The sequence below is a fragment of the Mya arenaria genome, chromosome 11, assembly GCF_026914265.1.
Source record: "Mya arenaria isolate MELC-2E11 chromosome 11, ASM2691426v1".
Classification (NCBI taxonomy): Eukaryota; Metazoa; Mollusca; class Bivalvia; order Myida; family Myidae; genus Mya; species Mya arenaria.
The window spans coordinates 28242171-28259487 of NC_069132.1; the positions used below are offsets into that span (position 1 = coordinate 28242171).

Below are 17317 nucleotides of genomic sequence, written 5' to 3' on the forward strand. Positions count from 1 at the left end.
GAACATACATTTGTGTCACGGTATTTGAACATTCTTCCATTAGTAATAGTTATTGGGAAGACTCAAAAAAATGGTTCTTTTCTTGAAAATGCTTTTATGATGCTTCTTTTAAAATAACAAAACGTTGGAAATAGTAGTTTACTTTTATTATTCATTATTGTAAATATGAGGAAGGCAGTGACATAAGTTTCTTTTAATATTTAAATCATAAAGGAAAATCAATTTACCATTGTATATAAAAAAAAATCTATTGCACCAAAAAAGTAATAATACACAAAATATTACATTGGAACAAACAGCACAGAAAAATCGGAAAATTGTAAATGTACATTTTTAACAAGTAAACATAATATCAAGATTTTTAAGTAATGCCCTAAATGAATCAAGATCTATTCTCCATAACAACCTAAAAAAAATGAAGCAAGATAACTCTTATTTTAAAGAAGAGGTAGTTTGAATAAGCCAGTTTCAATGGCAACTTAACAATTCTGTAGAGCTATATTGCCACACAAATTACTTCAATGTCTTGTACATATTTTGGACGTGTATCCAATCCATACTTTTAATTACAAAATAATTAATAGCCAACAGTCATCCATCTGTAAGAAAGTCTCATCAAATTTAATTAAAAGTTTATCGTCCTTATGTAGAGAATACAGTAGATAATAATTTTCAAAGTCAAAACATACATCCATTTCTCTTCTGCGTGCCTCAAACCAAAGTATCAAGCACTAAATCTCTGGTAGCCTTGAAGTAGATGTCCATTCCCCAAACCAAATTACCATTTCCCACAAAAATGCTTAAACAGTCATGTTTTAAAGCCTCTAGAACCAAGCCTTAGTTAGACTTAAAATAGAAGTCCATTCCCCTTTTTTGCCCACCGCGACTTTGACCACGCCCCCTGGCTGATCCATGACCCCCACCACCTCTCTGAAATAAACAATGGAACATGTTTAAATTTTCCAGGTTAGAAAATGGCAATGAGTGATATACTTCAGAAGACTGATCCTTTGTTAGCACAAAAAAACATTCAATCAACAACAATTCATTGTCAATTCAACTTGGCACCATATAAAGCAGTTTCTACATTTCATTTAATGATGCTTAGGGATTAGAATATTTACACCACAGAAAGTTTGGTGATAGCAGTAAAAAAAAGTTCCGACTACATGTGTTTAAATGAACTTTAAGTAGCAGATTTCATTTTTTTCTGATGCCAAGGTTTTTTTTCATGAAACATACTTACAGTTTTTCCTGCATGCCTCGCCCATTCTGGCGCTATGACGACAGGGTTGGGGTAGGTCTCCCCAAGTGACACATCTGCCTTGGAGAGGGCGGAGTTACTGAGAGTCCACACTGTGTGAACACTGCCCCCTGCCACGTCCTTCAGCTCTGGCACCCACAGTCGCACATAGTCACCCTATTGGTAAAATAAACAACATACTTAAACAATCTTCACATATAGTTGTTAATTCATTTAGGAGCTACTAACAGTTCTAAAATGAAATACAACAGGTTTGTTCCAAATTATGTGAATAAGTATAATCAATCTTAACATAAGTTATTTTAGATAAATACAACATTTTTACGAGACATGGGAATATTCAAATATTTGCACAGCAGAAGTGGCAACAGCACCAATACTAATACATTGTACCTCAAGGTCTGTCTGAAAAACAACATTAGAGTTAAAAACTGCAACCAACCTGAGGGTCATAATCAAGTCCCTGTTTCACCATGTTAAACTTCCTGTCCTCCCTAGGGTCGTTCCCGAGACCAGCACTGTACAGCCAGTTACCATAGTTACTGCAGACATCATGGTCAACCTGTTGACAAAATATTATTAAAGGGAAAAATAGGAAAAACTAGTAGGAGAGAAATCATATATAAATATATAAATGTGTTTTTTCCATCTAAGAAATGCCAATTTTTTGAAATTGTACATGATCTAGGGACTCACAGAAGCATTGTAAGCAATTTCTTTAAGCTTTGGTCTTATGGAGTTAATTTACTTACTTCTATCACACAGCGACTGGCAAATACTCATTTGAATATAATTTGAACAAGAGCCGTCATAAGACAGCGCGCTCGACTACGCTGCTTTGACTTAGAATACAATAACGATGTAATTATACCAAGTTTGGTCTCTTTATGTCAAACCTAACTAAAATAATTCATACATAAGGTGACTTTGATGCTGCCCTACCACCAGCCCGCCCAAACAATGTCGCAAGTCATTCAAATAACTTGATTTCCCATTATGAAAATGTGGTTAAGAATATACAAATATGCCTTTCAAAGGAAATTTTTAAAAAAATCAAGGGCCATAATTTGTACTTAGGCTTAAAACAGAGTTATGTTTCTTGTTGTAAGATGGTCGTAAATAATTTTGAATTTTATTAAGTGCATTTAATGAACGGTATAGAATTTTTTTTATTAAAATCCCAACTTGCCCTTAACTTTTACTTGCCTAAAACTTTAACCTTAGTCAATCAGGGGCCATAACTTGTATTAAGGATATGGAGTTATGTAACCTCATTGGGTGATGGTCCCGAACAATTGTGTGAAGTATTAAGTCAATTGAATGAAGGGTATAGAAGTTATTAAACAGTATCCCAACCTGCCCTTAAACTTTAACCTAAGTTCCATAATCAATCAGGGGCCATAATTTGTATAAAAGATAATATGGAGTTATCAAGCCTCATTATGTGGTGGCTTTGAACAACTGTGTGAAGTATTAAGCCAATTGAATGAATGGTATTGGACTTATAAGTGAAAATCCCAACTTGCCCTAAAACTTTAACCTGCCCTAAAACTTTAACCTAAGTAAATCAGGGGCCATAAATTGTATTTAGGATAATATGGAGTTATGTAACCTCATTGGGTGATGGTCCTGAACAACTGTGTGAAGTATTAAGTCAATTGAACAAAGGATATAGAAGTTATTTATAAATATTCCAACTTGCCCTAAAACTTTAACCTAAGTTCCATAGTCAATCAGGGGCCATAATCTGTGTAATGAATAATATGGAGTTATCTAACTTCATCATGTGATGGCCCTGAACAACAGTGTGAAGTATTAAGTCAATTGAATGTAGGGTATTGGACTTATAAGTCGCTGGGGCGAGTAGTATAGCCCACCTATTCTTCGAATAGTCGAGCTAAAAATCACACCTAAATCACACCTGGAACTTTTGATGAGGTTAAATCATAATAAATGAGACAAGTATATTGTTAACATTTCACAATAAATTATTTTTTTTAAGTGAGTCCCCGAAACGCCATCTTTTTTTAATTACAAGAAGGATTTTCTCACGAGCATAGATTCGAACCACTCAGCTCCTAATCTCCAGTCCAGTTTGAGATCTTTTGTGAGAAAACTGGCTACATTCTGCAAATACAAATGAATATATCAGTTTAAATCTCCTTATTTTCTTTTTTCCTAATTATTTCAAACTAACAAAAGTATTAATTCCATTTCCCTACAACTACAGTAACAAGGAAAATGAAGGTTAAATGTAAGCTTATTTTTTTATGAAAAACTGTCATGCTTTAATAGCAATTTTATTATTGAATACATAAAATTGTGTAAAGTTTATATTTAGTTCTTTATAACCAGAAAATGGAGAGAGATATCAGAGATCAACATATCAAGTCTTAACTGTATGTGGAAATTGTACAGCTGTTCATATCGAAGAATAAATTTGTGTTTAAAAAACTTTTGATCCCATCATAGGAGTTATTATATTTGCATGTCTTACTATGTTTTGTTTTTTTATTATCTGTATACCCATATTTCGGGTCAACAGTATTTGCATGGATGAGAAACGCTGCATTTAAATCCAAATAAATCATCCTTATTCAATTCCTTCTTCTTTCTTCAACTTACAGAAAGCATACAATTTTAGCATGTGCTCACAATTAATTTTATCTTATGAACAAAATAGAAGTTTGTATATGTAATGTTTAAAAAGAATGTTTAGGTACAAGGCCTGACCTGTCTGCCTCTGTTGGACATGAACCCTGTAGCAGCCATTTCCCGCATGTTGGCATCCACGAACGGGACACCAGTACGCCCATCTAAAATGGTAATGTATGTTTAATACATTGAGCAACGTTTAACAATGTTTTTATTGCTGTGAATCCTAAACATCTTACGACTGATTTTCACTGTCACATATAAAGGCAAACCAACTGGTGCTTTTCAGATTAGTTATTATATAAATAAAGAATCTCTGGGTACAAAATGCAACATGTGTATGCAGTTCAAAATTAAATGTTACAAGTGCATTCATTCTCATTTACGGTATTAACAAGAAGCATCTTAGTATGCAACTGCTTCTCATCAAGACAACTTTAAGTTCAAATCTGACATGCAAGTTTGAATTATGGTCACCAAATGACAATTGTGAATCATTCTAAGCAGCCAATGTTATAGCATAAAACAGCTTTGTACATTCTTTCAAAGGTTGAAGCTCCAATAAAAGCATGTACCATGTTTAGCAATACATGTACATTTGTAAAAAGGAATAACAAACCTTTCCAAGCCTCAAACAGTTTCTTGTCTTGTTTCCATTGGATATGCTTTCCCTGGATTCCCGACAAATAGAACAAGCGGTTTCCGTACTTGAGAGCCACAAATCGGAAATAATCTCGCCACAATAGTTCAAATATCACCCAGTATGTTGACTGGTTAGATGTTCGCTCTTTTTCATATCTTTTAATCTCGTGGTAAATTTGCCTGGGAGATATGCACCCGATAGCCAACCTAAAACAATGGAAAGATAAGGAATTATAAGGTAATGCAAAAATGAATAAATTAAAAATATTCTGAGCAACCTTTATTAGCTCAGTAATGTACCCACTTATAAAATACCAGTACACATGTATGATGTTAAAGGTTTTCAATGAACAAATATAGTAAGATTTTAACAAATGAAATCTGTCACTAAGTATGAAATAAACCCTTGTATATTTCAAAGTAAAATCCTGTAACATGGTAGAAAATAGTTCAAGCCAACAACTACACTATCACAAATACATAATACAATATCACTTTACCAAGGTGAGAACTTTGTGGAATACTCTGCCCCGATCATGCCATTACGTGTTTCCTTATACGTGGCAACAGCGTCCGTCTCCCACAGGAAGTTGTTAAGTCTTGACAGGGCAGTTGTCTCCCCTCCATTGAACGGGAATGCGGACCTCGGATCCACAGGGAGGTCTGTGTTAATGTACATTTGTTGAAATACAACTAGACCCTGAATAATCTTGCAATTTACACGACGTTGGTTGTTATTCAACCATTCAATTGATCAATTAAGGGATTATATTTCATCAATAAAAAAAAATTGCACATGATTATATAATACATTTCTCAGACAAGGCCCTCGTTCGCTTCATGTTCTTGAGTTATTGATAAACGCATTGAGTAACCATGCAGATGGTTGGTGTTCTCAAATGATCAAGAAGCATAATTCAACATATATTTTAGCTGGAGTTATGGGACATGATACAAATAAATAAACTAAAGGTAAAAACATGTTGATATATGAAACCTGCTACAAATAAATAGATTTACATTAAAAAATAAAAACATCTTGACCAATTTCTAGTGTTCTTTTTATGGTTTCAGAGTAATGAAATACATTGTAGTTAATGCCAACTACGATTTTGGTAGGGTTCAAACACCAATAAAGTGTAAAGCCCATATCCATTTATATAAAAATTATGACCTTTTTTGGGTTAAAATACCCTTTGTTTGAAATAATTATCTAAATACATTTATAAACTTTGTTTCACATGCATTACAAACCAACCTTTGACCCCAAGTTCTTCCATGGTGGGTATGGCTCCTTCCTCTAACCCCTCTGGCAGCGCATTGAGACGTTTTGGCATTTCCATACATGGCCGAACCTGACAGCCCCCCTCAACACGCTTACGGAACATTGTGTACACATCCGGCAATCTGGTGGGTCATGAACAACATTGTTGAGTTACAGTACAAATGTTTTGGATTTCTCAGGATGGAGTTGATAAAATGATGTTTTTCAATCAAAAACACATACTGCAAAATAGTTTTTTCATATATAATTTTGGTTAACAGTTTAACATAAAATAAAATTGTTTTATTTCATCTCATTCTGTTTATTATTTTGATGGTCTTATGAACTTGAAAAATCTTGATGATTCTATATGAAAACATGTTATTTCTAATTTTACTAAGTTGTTAGTGAAAAAAAAAGGTTTTTGATCAATTACATAAATTTTAAACAAAACAAAAAAATAACAGCAGAAGAAAACACTAGAAGCAATCAATGCAATAACAGCTCACAGCTGACATTGTGGCAACTTGAGACTGCACGAATCATAACTGATGTAAAAAGAATACTGCAATACATCAAAACTTTACAATAAAGTCACCGTTGAACCTCTTAAAAACAGATGGCTTAAACATAAACTTATTATAAAATAAATCTGACACCAACATATTTATCACTCTTGCATTCTGAACAGCCCAATCACAGATACACTTTCAGAAACAATAATTCCATCCCACCTATAATTTGCAAATCCCAACTCTTTCAAATATCTTTCTGCCATTCATCATGTCAAAAATCTAACCAACTTTTCAACATTTGCCTAAGAATAAATTGAATCCCTCAGGACCAGCTTCGTCTTTCCTGTATCCAATTTCTCTGGAAACACCCCTGGTTTGTGTGACCAATTTAAAACTGAAGCCCATTTCCAAATGTATTGTAAAACCTTTTAAATTGCGGCAAGTCTTATTTTCTAACCTTCAATGCCCTCTGACCTTTAATATTTTTTTATATGGAGATGATCACTTAACCCATGAAACAAATAAAGATGTCAATTTATAATTTTATCAGTTTTTTACAAGTTCTTTCTGCCAGTGACATGTCAGACTAAAATGGACAGAGATCTCAAGTCCCCCTAAGTAATTGCAATACCTCTTGTTTTCTTATCCCTTATTCATTAATATACTTGTTTTTCAAGTGTGAATTAAATATGTTTAAACTAAAAACAATAGCACTAAAAGCCAGCAAAATCAATAATACCAGAAGCAAGAATTATAACATCAGAACCAAGAATTATAACACCAGAAGCAAGAATTATAACACCAGAAGCAAGAATTATAACATCAGAAGCAATAATTATAACATCAGAACCAAGAATTATAACACCAGAAGCAAGAATTATAACATCAGAACCAAGAATTATAACACCAGAAGCAAGAATTATAACATCAGAAGCAAGAATTATAACACCAGAAGCAAGAATTATAACATCAGAAGCAAGAATTATAACATCAGAACCAAGAATTATAACACCAGAAGCAAGAATTATAACATCAGAAGCAAGAATTATAACATCAGAACCAAGAATTATAACACCAGAAGCAAGCAAAAACTATAACATTAGATCCAAAAGCTATAACACCAACAGTAAAAACAACAACAATAACACCAGAAGCGAAAACTTAAACAAAGGAAGCAATAAAATCCATAAAATAAAAGATAAAACTTACTGTTTGGCAGAAAATGGGAGATCATCCCTATGGAACAAAGTGTGACCCCAGAGTGACTGGACTTTGACACCACATTGGCCACACGCTTTCCTAACTCCTGCTTCGACATCTAACTCTTCACTTGTGGCCTGAAAATGAACAAATTTCACTGAGCTTTTAACAAACACCTTAAGCATACTTTTGTTGTAGATTTCATTTAGCAACTGACAATAACAACCCATCAATTCTTTAAAAAATTCAAAGTTGTACTCCACACCAACAAATTTTATTCCAGATTTCGCTATTATTCTCAGGCAGAAACATACAATAACTTCTCAAATCAAATTGTTCATAGCTGTGAAAAATGCATTATTATGGCCACAAAACATGAATTTTTGATGGTTATGCAATACAACAAGACTCCTGTATTTCCGCCTTGCCTCACCTCCTCTTGGAAAGTCACAGCCTGTACTGTTCCGGGTCCCAACTGCTGTATAATCTCTGGGATAACCACCTCTGGCTTGCCGCGCCGAATGATAAGGCCACTGTAATACGTACATTGTACTAAGTTAGGGAGTGTTCAAACTGTCCTAAGATGCATGATATAAGATTGAATGCACTGAGCAGTATTTTTATAACAAACGTCAAGTTACCTGAGTAGTAGTAATCAAATATTAATGTTGTAAAGTCATGTTGTTTAAAGTCCACCAAGATGATGTACCATAAGCTTGGTAAAAATTGGCTCAGTTTGAAAACTATTTGATTTTAAAGGCAGTGATGTGTGATTTGATTTTCTACTATATCTAAAGAAAACAGTGCATATATATATGTACATAGTTTTCAATGAACAAGGCATGTGATCATAATTGCAGCAAACATTGTAATTTGTTGTAGATTAACTGTGTGCTTTCTTGCCTTTTATTTAAAGCAGAATTATCTTTAACAGTAATTCGAACACATTTATCAATCTTTTCACCATTTAAAACTATGTAATCAAGGGAAATTATTGATAACAATCACTAGTACTTTAGTTTAACAGTTGTCTCCCTTATTAATGTCCCTATGGTAACTCTCTAAATAAACAATTTAAGTGAAGCAGACCATGACTAAATCCATTATAATACAAGGGCTGAACATATTAAACATGTTCAGATCTGACAAGATTAGTTCTTGACTTTTTAACAGTTTGGACCAATACCTATCCAATACAAAAGGTAATGTGTGTTTATGTTAGCATTAGTTTTAAAACTTGTTACTTCATGTCATATTTTATTTAGTTACTTCATGTATTTATTGTCTTTAGTTACAATACTAAAGTAACTTATTAAGGAAGGATATTCATTTGGTTAGCTGTGTAAGGCATGTATGTATAATATTTGGTTACTTAAAGCATTTTTCAAATTGGGATTGACAATATTTCACATACTTAAAAGTTTAGTTTGCAAGTATTTGCAAGTCTCAATAAGACAATTTTGTACATTGATTGCAGGTTATTAGGTATCTGCATGTTATATTACTGTACAGAATTTCCCCTGTTTTAATAAAACACAATGGTACCAGTAGGTTTATAACTTGCACATGGTATTTTGAAATGAAACTGGTGATTTGTCAAATTATAATACTAGACTAAGTAATTATGGCAATTCATTTTTAATATGAAGCTCAAATACTATACACTAGCAGCAACTAGTTGCTGTATTTTGCTCATTAGTTTAAGTAATTTAACACCATGGTTACCAAGTATTAAATGGAAGGTAATTTATAGGTGTTTTCCAGACATCAATTTCAGACTTCTGGATGAACAAGTGTATGGTAATGCTTGGCATTATCACAAATCAACATGCCCTTGGTTGGGACTTGCAGGGCTTGGGGACTTGCAGGGCTTGGGGACTTGTGCTTATTTTAACCACTGTTTTTAAGAGTTTCCTCACAACTTTTTAAGAAATCATGCAGTTTTCCCAAGTTTTGAAGCAGCCTCAGAATATGTGATTTCCTTCATGCAATATTTTCTCCCAAAAGCAAAAAAGTTGGCGAAAAATAAGCACGTATGTTTTATCTATGATCACAGAAAGCTTCAAGGCCACCAGGGATTAACCCATTTCATTCTGAGACCCAGTTAGATATGATACCTTGAATATCTGGGCATTTTTCAACAACTGATAAGCCATCTGCCTTTTTATGACCATTGTGTTGTATAAACACTAATAACTTCTTTATTATTGGTACAAGACCCAATAAAGATTACATATTTGGAAAGGAAATAAAAATATGCACATGTTTATGTAAGTTTTATTAGCAAATTATTTTAAATAAATTATTTTTTGCAAGTTAACCAGGTGATGATGAAAAAAAAAACACCAAAAAATAAATATTCACAAATTGAAAGCAAAAAAATCACACATAATTTTTTTCAAATGTCACATAATCCAATGGAATGTAGGACTAAGTGAACCACTTCCCAAGTGAACCAGGACTAAGTGAACCACTTGGTGAGACGTAGTGAACCATCTATATGTTATATAGGGAATATTGTCTTAATGTTATATTATGTTTCAGAGTTTATTTTCCTGTTTATAAATGATTTAATAGTTAATATGTATAAATTGTTTATCATATCAAAGTGTTTAATTATAAGAATTTTGTATTTTGATATATAACAATGTTTTGAAAAAAAGAAAAGAATGAACAACAAAATACCTTTTTATCTAATCCTTATAATGAATATATTATCAATACATCCTACTTTGTTGATTTTTTTTTAATATTATATTTATGCATCTCTTGTATTTATGTTACTATTTTAATTGTCATGAAGCTTAAAAGTCTTAGGTTTCATGCCGTTCATGCTTCAATTTCTAACAGCTAAATAAACATTTTTAACAGATTAGCAAATGTGTGAAGTCTTTCATTCAAATGGCGATAATTACTAGTTATTATCACCTTTCAGGCAGTGTGGCATCACACAATGGCCACTATATAATGTATATGTGGTTCACTTGGTCCTGAAATGGTACACTTAGGAACTGGTTCACTTGTGGAATGGTTCACTTCGTCCTGCACCCAATCCAATGTATGAAAGTTTCTAAATTAATCTGTCTTTAAAATGCAGAAAGAATTATGCATATATTTTAAATCTATAAAAAGTTATAACAGTTTATATCATCCCATGTCCACTTCGGAGCAAATCGGGCGGGTGGATGTTCATCGCGATGTTGATTGGCATAGCAGTTTGAATCCTCGACCAGTAAGGTCCAGAAGTCTTGCCCCAATAACAGTTTTATTGATAAATGACAGTAGTGCAATAGCCTGGCTTTCTTGGGTCATATTGTTCTTTAGGACCACCATTCTTTGTATTCCCACTTGGAAACCTTGGGGTGATCCTCTTTGTCATTCAGTCATTCTAGAACTCTTCAAGATCGTCATAAAAACTCCACCAAATAATGCAAATGTCATAGTTTGTGATTTCTATCGATGTTTTAATATGTCTTCTGTTTGTATCAAACAAATTCACATAAACTTCGTCATTATAACCATCCCAATATCACTATCGTCACTGTGGTCGAAAGTCCTATCCATTTCAACCAAAATTTGCATCAAAATCGCAATAAAAGCTTAAATTTAACTCGATTTTTGAGTTTTAAAAATATTTCTTCATTAAAATTTTCTGCGCATCTATCTGCGCATAACATCCGGTCATTCCGGAAAACGTATAAACCGGAAACAATACAGTCAAAACGAAAGTAAATAAAGTGAAAGTTCAGTACGTCAAAAACTACACCTTTTGGTGTATCCCGCATGTAAAGGGTAACTACACCAAAAGGTGTATCCCGAATGAAATGGGTTAAGGTACACTTTCCATTGGAAAGGAAATACATTGTACCATTCAATTTTCAAATGATCAATAACTGACAATGGATGAATGATCACACTATAAACAGTAAATCAATATTATTCAGCTTTCTAAATGAGTTTTCATTGAAAATTACAGGAGAAGAAATGATTTTTGGAAATAAAGAGTATTTCAGTGATCAGTACATGTACTGGTATATGAATTTGGTGAATAAATGAAACTCATAATTCTCTTCCATACTTGAGTTAGAAAATACAGGACCGAAGATTTAAAACTATTTCAATGATAATCTTACACTAACTAACATCATGAACCCTATTAAGGGTATTTTGAATTGACCACAAAAGCAACTGTTTGAATTTTTGAGTCATGACACCATTAAATTTTTCAGTCAAATTTGAAACTGGTACATTAAAGACTCAACACTTATTTAAAATGAAATATTTTGTATCTTGTTTTCAAACAGGGGAACAATGGTACAGCGGAGATCAACAATGGCCAACGACAATGGACCAGAGTTAAAGACCTATAACTACCTGAAGAGTTTCTTTGAGGGGCCAAAACTAAGTGAAGAAGACATGAAATTACCAATGTGGCAACGGTTCAAGTTATTACAAGATATGAGAGCTAAAGATCCGGCAGGGGCAAGGAACTCTGCCGTATGTATTTTCTTTCTTAAGTTTTGCCTTGGTTTAAAATAATTGATGCATTTCTCTTTCATCAACTTCAATACATTTTAAACTTAATTTTTAATAGCTTTAATTAAGTTTATTTTTAGCAAATAACATTTAGATACTAGTATATTATTTTTCTGTAGGATATAGCATTATACTATTCTAGTGACTCAAGTTTTTATTAAAGTGAATCGCTCATGTTTTTGGACCAAATAATAGTTTTCCCAGTGATATCGAAATTGCAGAAAAAAGTAAAGTTATAGCATAAAAAAGTATCTTGATTTTAGTGGGGTTCAAAACCACACTGGTTAAGAAAAAAAGTTAGAAAACAGCTAGCTAGTCCACATGGCACCCGGGACTTAAACAAAATTGAAGGATATATGTTGACCTATTAAGGATACCTTAATAACATCACATAATAATGTCCATCAACCTATCTCGCAACACCACAGCTGTTATTAATTTTCAATTGCTTAATAAACGCTAATGTCAATTGTTGGTTCAAAAAACGATAATTGAGTAAATATCAACATTTGCTAAATGGTTCCAGCTTTTGGTATTTTTGTTTAACACTCCTTATGATTTGCAACACTTTATTTCATAATTGAATAAAGTGCATTGTGCAAGCCATGAGTAAGTCACTTTAAGGAAACAATATTTATTCAATACCAATTTTTTAATAATAGGCATTAGAGAAGGTAAATATATGTGTCTTACTACTAATTCAAGTAGAAAAAAAGTATATTTTTAGGCATATGTGTGTTGATGTGTTTGGTGTTTAAATCTAAATGCTTAAATTTGCATATTATTTCGGTAAACCAATTAGTGCAAGTGTTATTTGGATGTGTATATTGGATAACCATGGACCAATCGATAAGCTTTTTGGTAACCTATGACCAAACCAAGACATATACAGCTTATTATTCAATAAGCTGCAGTTAGAAACACTTAAACAAAATAATAACTGTATGTTTAATAACTGTATGTTTCTGCATTGCTGTGTGCCCTTGAAATAAAACATTATCAAATTTCAGTAGATTTAACATTTATCAAACAAATTCATCAATGATAATGCATTAAGTGAGTAAAGAAAACCAAGCTGCAACAAAATATTCATCATAATACGGGCAACGTTGTTCAATTTCATGCTTCAACATACAAAAAACTGCGAATATATTTTCATCCAAACACTTGTCCTTTTTTTCAGATATTTTTCCGATGTCTGCTGTTGTTCCAAGCTCCAACACAGTTGTATGTCTTCATTGCACACATAGTCCCATTCTTTTTTGGTGACTACGGACCGTGGGTAGAATACTACATGAAAGTCTTCGTAGCCTTCGTGTTCTTCAATGGAATGGCTAACTGGCTGTGTGTCATATTGTATGACCCAGGTTATTATAAGACAAAGGATAACCCAAACTTGCAATTAGGGAATTTTGATCAACCACCAGATCAATTTGTTCCATTGATCGAACAATCATCAAATGGAATGAACGGACATTGTGTCTATGACTTGACTGCAAAGGAAGGATTACCCTGGGAATTTTGTAACGAATGTGAAATGTACATTCCACCTCGATCTAAACATTGTAAACATTGCAAGAAATGCATCTTGAAACGCGACCATCACTGTTTTATGGTGGGAAATTGTATCGGTTTCAAGAATCAGCGCTACTTTTTCGTGCTTGCTTTTTACGCCCTGATAACTGGTTTGGTTGGCGGATACTTTACATACAAATACATTCAAATTGAGGTCTGGCCGCACATGTATTCTTGGACCTACCTCATCCCTCCTGTGACAGTTGTGCAAACATTATTCGGACAACTTACAATATTTGAGTGCTTACTAGTATTTCATGTAATTTTAGAATTTTTGTTTGGCACTTTTGGATTTATTTACTTTACATCTCAGTTGACCGTTGTTGCTCTTGGAAAGACATTATACGAACTGTCACGGCAAACTGGTGTCAAGAGCTCCAACAGCATAAACAGAAACTTCCGATCAGTATTTGGTGACTTCTGGCTTTTAAACTTTATTTTCCCCATGACCCTCATTTTCCGACAAAGAGATGATGGAATTCATTGGGAAGGAATTAAGATAGATTATAATGGAAATGAGAAGAAAAATGAAGATGCCAACAACGTTATATAGAGATTTAACAGTCGACTCGCTCACTCGCCCATTTTTAATCATTAAAATGTTACTTCATGTCATCCAACTATTACTTTGATTTACTCTTTTTGTTCAAACTGATACATCATTATTAACATTTGTCCTGGCCTCAATTTCTCAACAACCATAACAGGTTAAATTCTCGTATTTCAATGAAGTTTTGTTTTATAAATAAATACAGTATATCATGCTCATGTTTAAAGTTGTTTCTTTAAAGCTAAAAGGAAAAAACAAATAAAAAAATAAAAGTACTTCAGCTAGTTTGATGCTGTAGTAAGGGACTTAAAATTGATCAAGAAATTGGGGCCAGATCTCAGTATCATTTATATTGATTTTTTGCATTGAAAAAGCTTTCATTAATATGATATCTTTATACATCTACCACTTAGTATTCACAATTTGCAACATTTCTGGCAGTTGTATAACAGGAAATTTTTACTACATGTATTAGTCAATCTTAAAAATGTTTTATTATCAATAAAGCATATAGACATGTTTATGGACCCATTCCTGTGTATGACTCTTTTCTAACCTTAACTATCTTGGAATTACTTCAATAAAATAAAATGTTTGAATCATTTTGTGTCATTGTTCAGTTTACTTAATATGTTCTTAATCATTACATGATATTCTCACAGAGCATTTTCAGGATTACTGCTCTGGAAACCCAAACTGAGGAGAGTAAATCCACTAGTTAAATCTACTTGACTATTTTAACGCCCACTTCATCATGAGTAGGCTACGGATTAAATATGAAATATTACTGTCATATTATGAACAATATACAGTAACGTCTACAGCAGTTTGGATTTTAGTAAAAGTCACTAAATATTGATGAATAAATGAAATCCATGCACTCAATACCAACCTGATCATGTGATGAGTTTGGGATTTAAAGATTATCCTGTTGAAAATACCCTCAATATTTATCAGAGTAATTAAATATATTGGGAAGAAATGTGATCTTAATAGAAATTGATGTTCAGTTGGGAAAAAAACATTTCTGGACTTATTCTTCACGTTCTTTTGAAAGGGATAAACATGCAATAGCATAAATGCAACCAATTAGATCTCAATCTTAACTTCACAATTACCTTCCATGTGATTTTAACATTTGTCGCAGATCGGCTAGACTCTGCAGAAGGAACTTGAGTCTGTGTGGACCAGTTTTAGGAAGGCCGAACTTGTAGGTGCCAACATAATGTCGAGGGTCAAAGCAGTACACTGGTACTAAATGGGTCCCATTTCTGTTCGCCCATAGAAGCGCCTGTAACATAGAGACCACTGTTTGAGGAGTTTAATCATAACCAGATAGCATCATTTTAAGTAACCAAAGTTTAAACTTCATTTAAGTAAAAACAGTAAGAGAGACATATTAATGGATGTTCAGTGATACTTATCATCTAGTCATTTCATTTGTATTTGTACCACGGTTCTACCAAGGACAAAAGACATGAAAAGACAGATAGACCTAGGGGAACCATTCAATAGCTCAGAGTGTTGACTCAGCAGTGATACAGTTACAAAATCTTGTTGTCAGTCAAAGAATGCTTTCCTATAAACTTTGGGAATACTCAGATATTTATAAGACTTTTAAAATATGTAGTGATGTCTGAAGTGTGTGTGAGTTAAGAAACAGCAAGTAACACAGTAATCTAAGTTGGTAGAGCCTTTCATACAAGTTTACTTTACTGGTGTCAGAAATGGCATGTATGATGAGTGACTGGCTCAGTCTAAAAGCTTTAATGATGAGAGGATTGGCGTGTGTGTGAGTAATGCACCAGTCATTTGTAACCATGCCCCCCCCCCCAAAAAAAATCTTTCGGCCCAGCCAAACCCAGGTAAAATCCCCACCCTGCAAAAACAAAATACTGGTTAAATCCCCACCAATTGTGCCTGTACCCTGAGGACATCCTAGTTAAGGCACCATTCCCAAGTAGTCATTCTAAAATGCTGTCCAGGCTTTTTTTTAATGATGGTTAGCCTGTCCATTCCCAAGTATTTTCAGCGTGAAAAAACACACCACCACATTCTAGTCCACCTAAATGGCCGTCAACGAGTCTTTTGACGATTTTCTTAATATGGCAGACTCGTGACGTCCACCATCCCAGCAAAAAGTAGCAAGCGGTCCTTGCGCAGAGAATCCTCGCGGCCACAATTTTGAAATTATCTCCGTTATAAATTCAAATTTCTACGAAAAATATTATTGCCTACTATTAAACACATATTAAGTTATGTCAGTATGCCCAAAAAACATGTTAAGTTATCATAAAACACTTACAAGTGTCGATTGTTTATCGAGTATCCCGATATCGGTAAATCTGGGACAAATCTGACTGGTTGTGTACATGTATAACGGTATTCGTGACCCATAATATATTAATGTGAAAATAACAACTCTAATGACAGATTAAATCCAGTTCAGATCACTGTCAGATAAAAATTGAACAACTTTGTCATTATTATTCAACATCAATGCATATTATTACAGTATATCATTTCGCCCGTTGTTAAATGGTAGAGAGTTGTAGCGTTACAGGGATACATAAGAAATGTCAAAATAAAAATAAAAAAGTATCCCTGATCGCTCATTATTGTAGCTACACCACATTCATTCCGCACTGAGGGGCTATCTGTAAGTTAAAAACGCAGCATCCATTGCTATCCCCCGTTACACCAGACCGGGGCGGGGGGGGGGCGTGATTTTACTGGTGCATGAGAAAAAGCATCTTGGTAGCTCAGTCGGTAGAGGCTAGTGCTAGTATTCCGGCTGTCATGCGTGAATGCAGTCTTGGAGCGCACATTGGGACCAATGTTTTCTTGAATTATTTACCTCATTATCATGGATCCTCAAATCATTTCGAAGCATGTATAACGTAACTCGCATCTTAGAAGCCATTATAACGACAAAAATCGCACGGTCTCAGATTTACGTAATAGGATTAATATTACATGCAATATTGATATTTCTCACCGCCGGATGTTTACGTGTGGAGCAGACAACAACTTCGATACATATTAATAAATACAGGGCAAATACTTTTATTAACTAAATTAAAACATTATGAATCAGATCTGTATTATTTTGTCTC

The 17317-nt window shown here is 33.6% G+C and overlaps 2 protein-coding genes across 5 annotated transcripts; one reads left to right on the plus strand and one right to left on the minus strand.

The window, feature by feature from the left end:
* Positions 1-165: 165 nt before the first annotated feature.
* On the minus strand, positions 166-17207 carry LOC128209617 (cryptochrome DASH-like). The gene is made up of 12 exons (XM_052913723.1): positions 17059-17207; positions 15320-15492; positions 7974-8073; positions 7550-7677; positions 5820-5968; positions 5062-5224; positions 4539-4768; positions 3998-4080; positions 3317-3391; positions 1707-1826; positions 1247-1420; positions 166-930 (listed from the first exon to the last, which is right to left on the minus strand). The coding sequence occupies exons 1-12, from the start codon at positions 17122-17124 to the stop codon at positions 838-840; spliced, it is 1554 nt and encodes a 517-aa protein (XP_052769683.1). The 5' UTR covers positions 17125-17207; the 3' UTR covers positions 166-837.
* LOC128209618 (uncharacterized) lies at positions 8377-14795 on the plus strand. Of its 4 annotated transcripts, none has more exons than XM_052913725.1 (3): positions 8377-8742; positions 11845-12037; positions 13260-14795. In XM_052913725.1, the coding sequence occupies exons 2-3, from the start codon at positions 11852-11854 to the stop codon at positions 14202-14204; spliced, it is 1131 nt and encodes a 376-aa protein (XP_052769685.1). In that variant the 5' UTR covers positions 8377-8742; positions 11845-11851; the 3' UTR covers positions 14205-14795. The 4 variants fall into 4 exon arrangements, with proteins under 4 accessions (XP_052769685.1, XP_052769684.1, XP_052769687.1 ...); XM_052913724.1 differs by lacking the exon at positions 8377-8742 and adding an exon at positions 8789-8891; XM_052913727.1 differs by lacking the exon at positions 8377-8742 and adding an exon at positions 10853-11465.
* Positions 17208-17317: the final 110 nt, after the last annotated feature.

Excerpts from the sequence above, each read along its gene's own strand:
- LOC128209618 (XM_052913724.1), top strand. Across the intron at positions 12,038-13,259 it reads CAGGGGCAAGGAACTCTGCC|ATATTTTTCCGATGTCTGCT; the intron begins GTATGTATTTTC and ends CCTTTTTTTCAG.
- LOC128209617 (XM_052913723.1), bottom strand. The coding sequence starts at position 17,124 with ATGGCTTCTAAGATGCGAGTTACGTTATACATGCTTCGAAATGATTTG. Across the intron at positions 8,074-15,319 it reads ATGTTAAAATCACATGGAAG|TGGCCTTATCATTCGGCGCG; the intron begins GTAATTGTGAAG and ends TACGTATTACAG. Across the intron at positions 5,225-5,819 it reads GGAAGAACTTGGGGTCAAAG|ACCTCCCTGTGGATCCGAGG; the intron begins GTTGGTTTGTAA and ends ACATTAACACAG.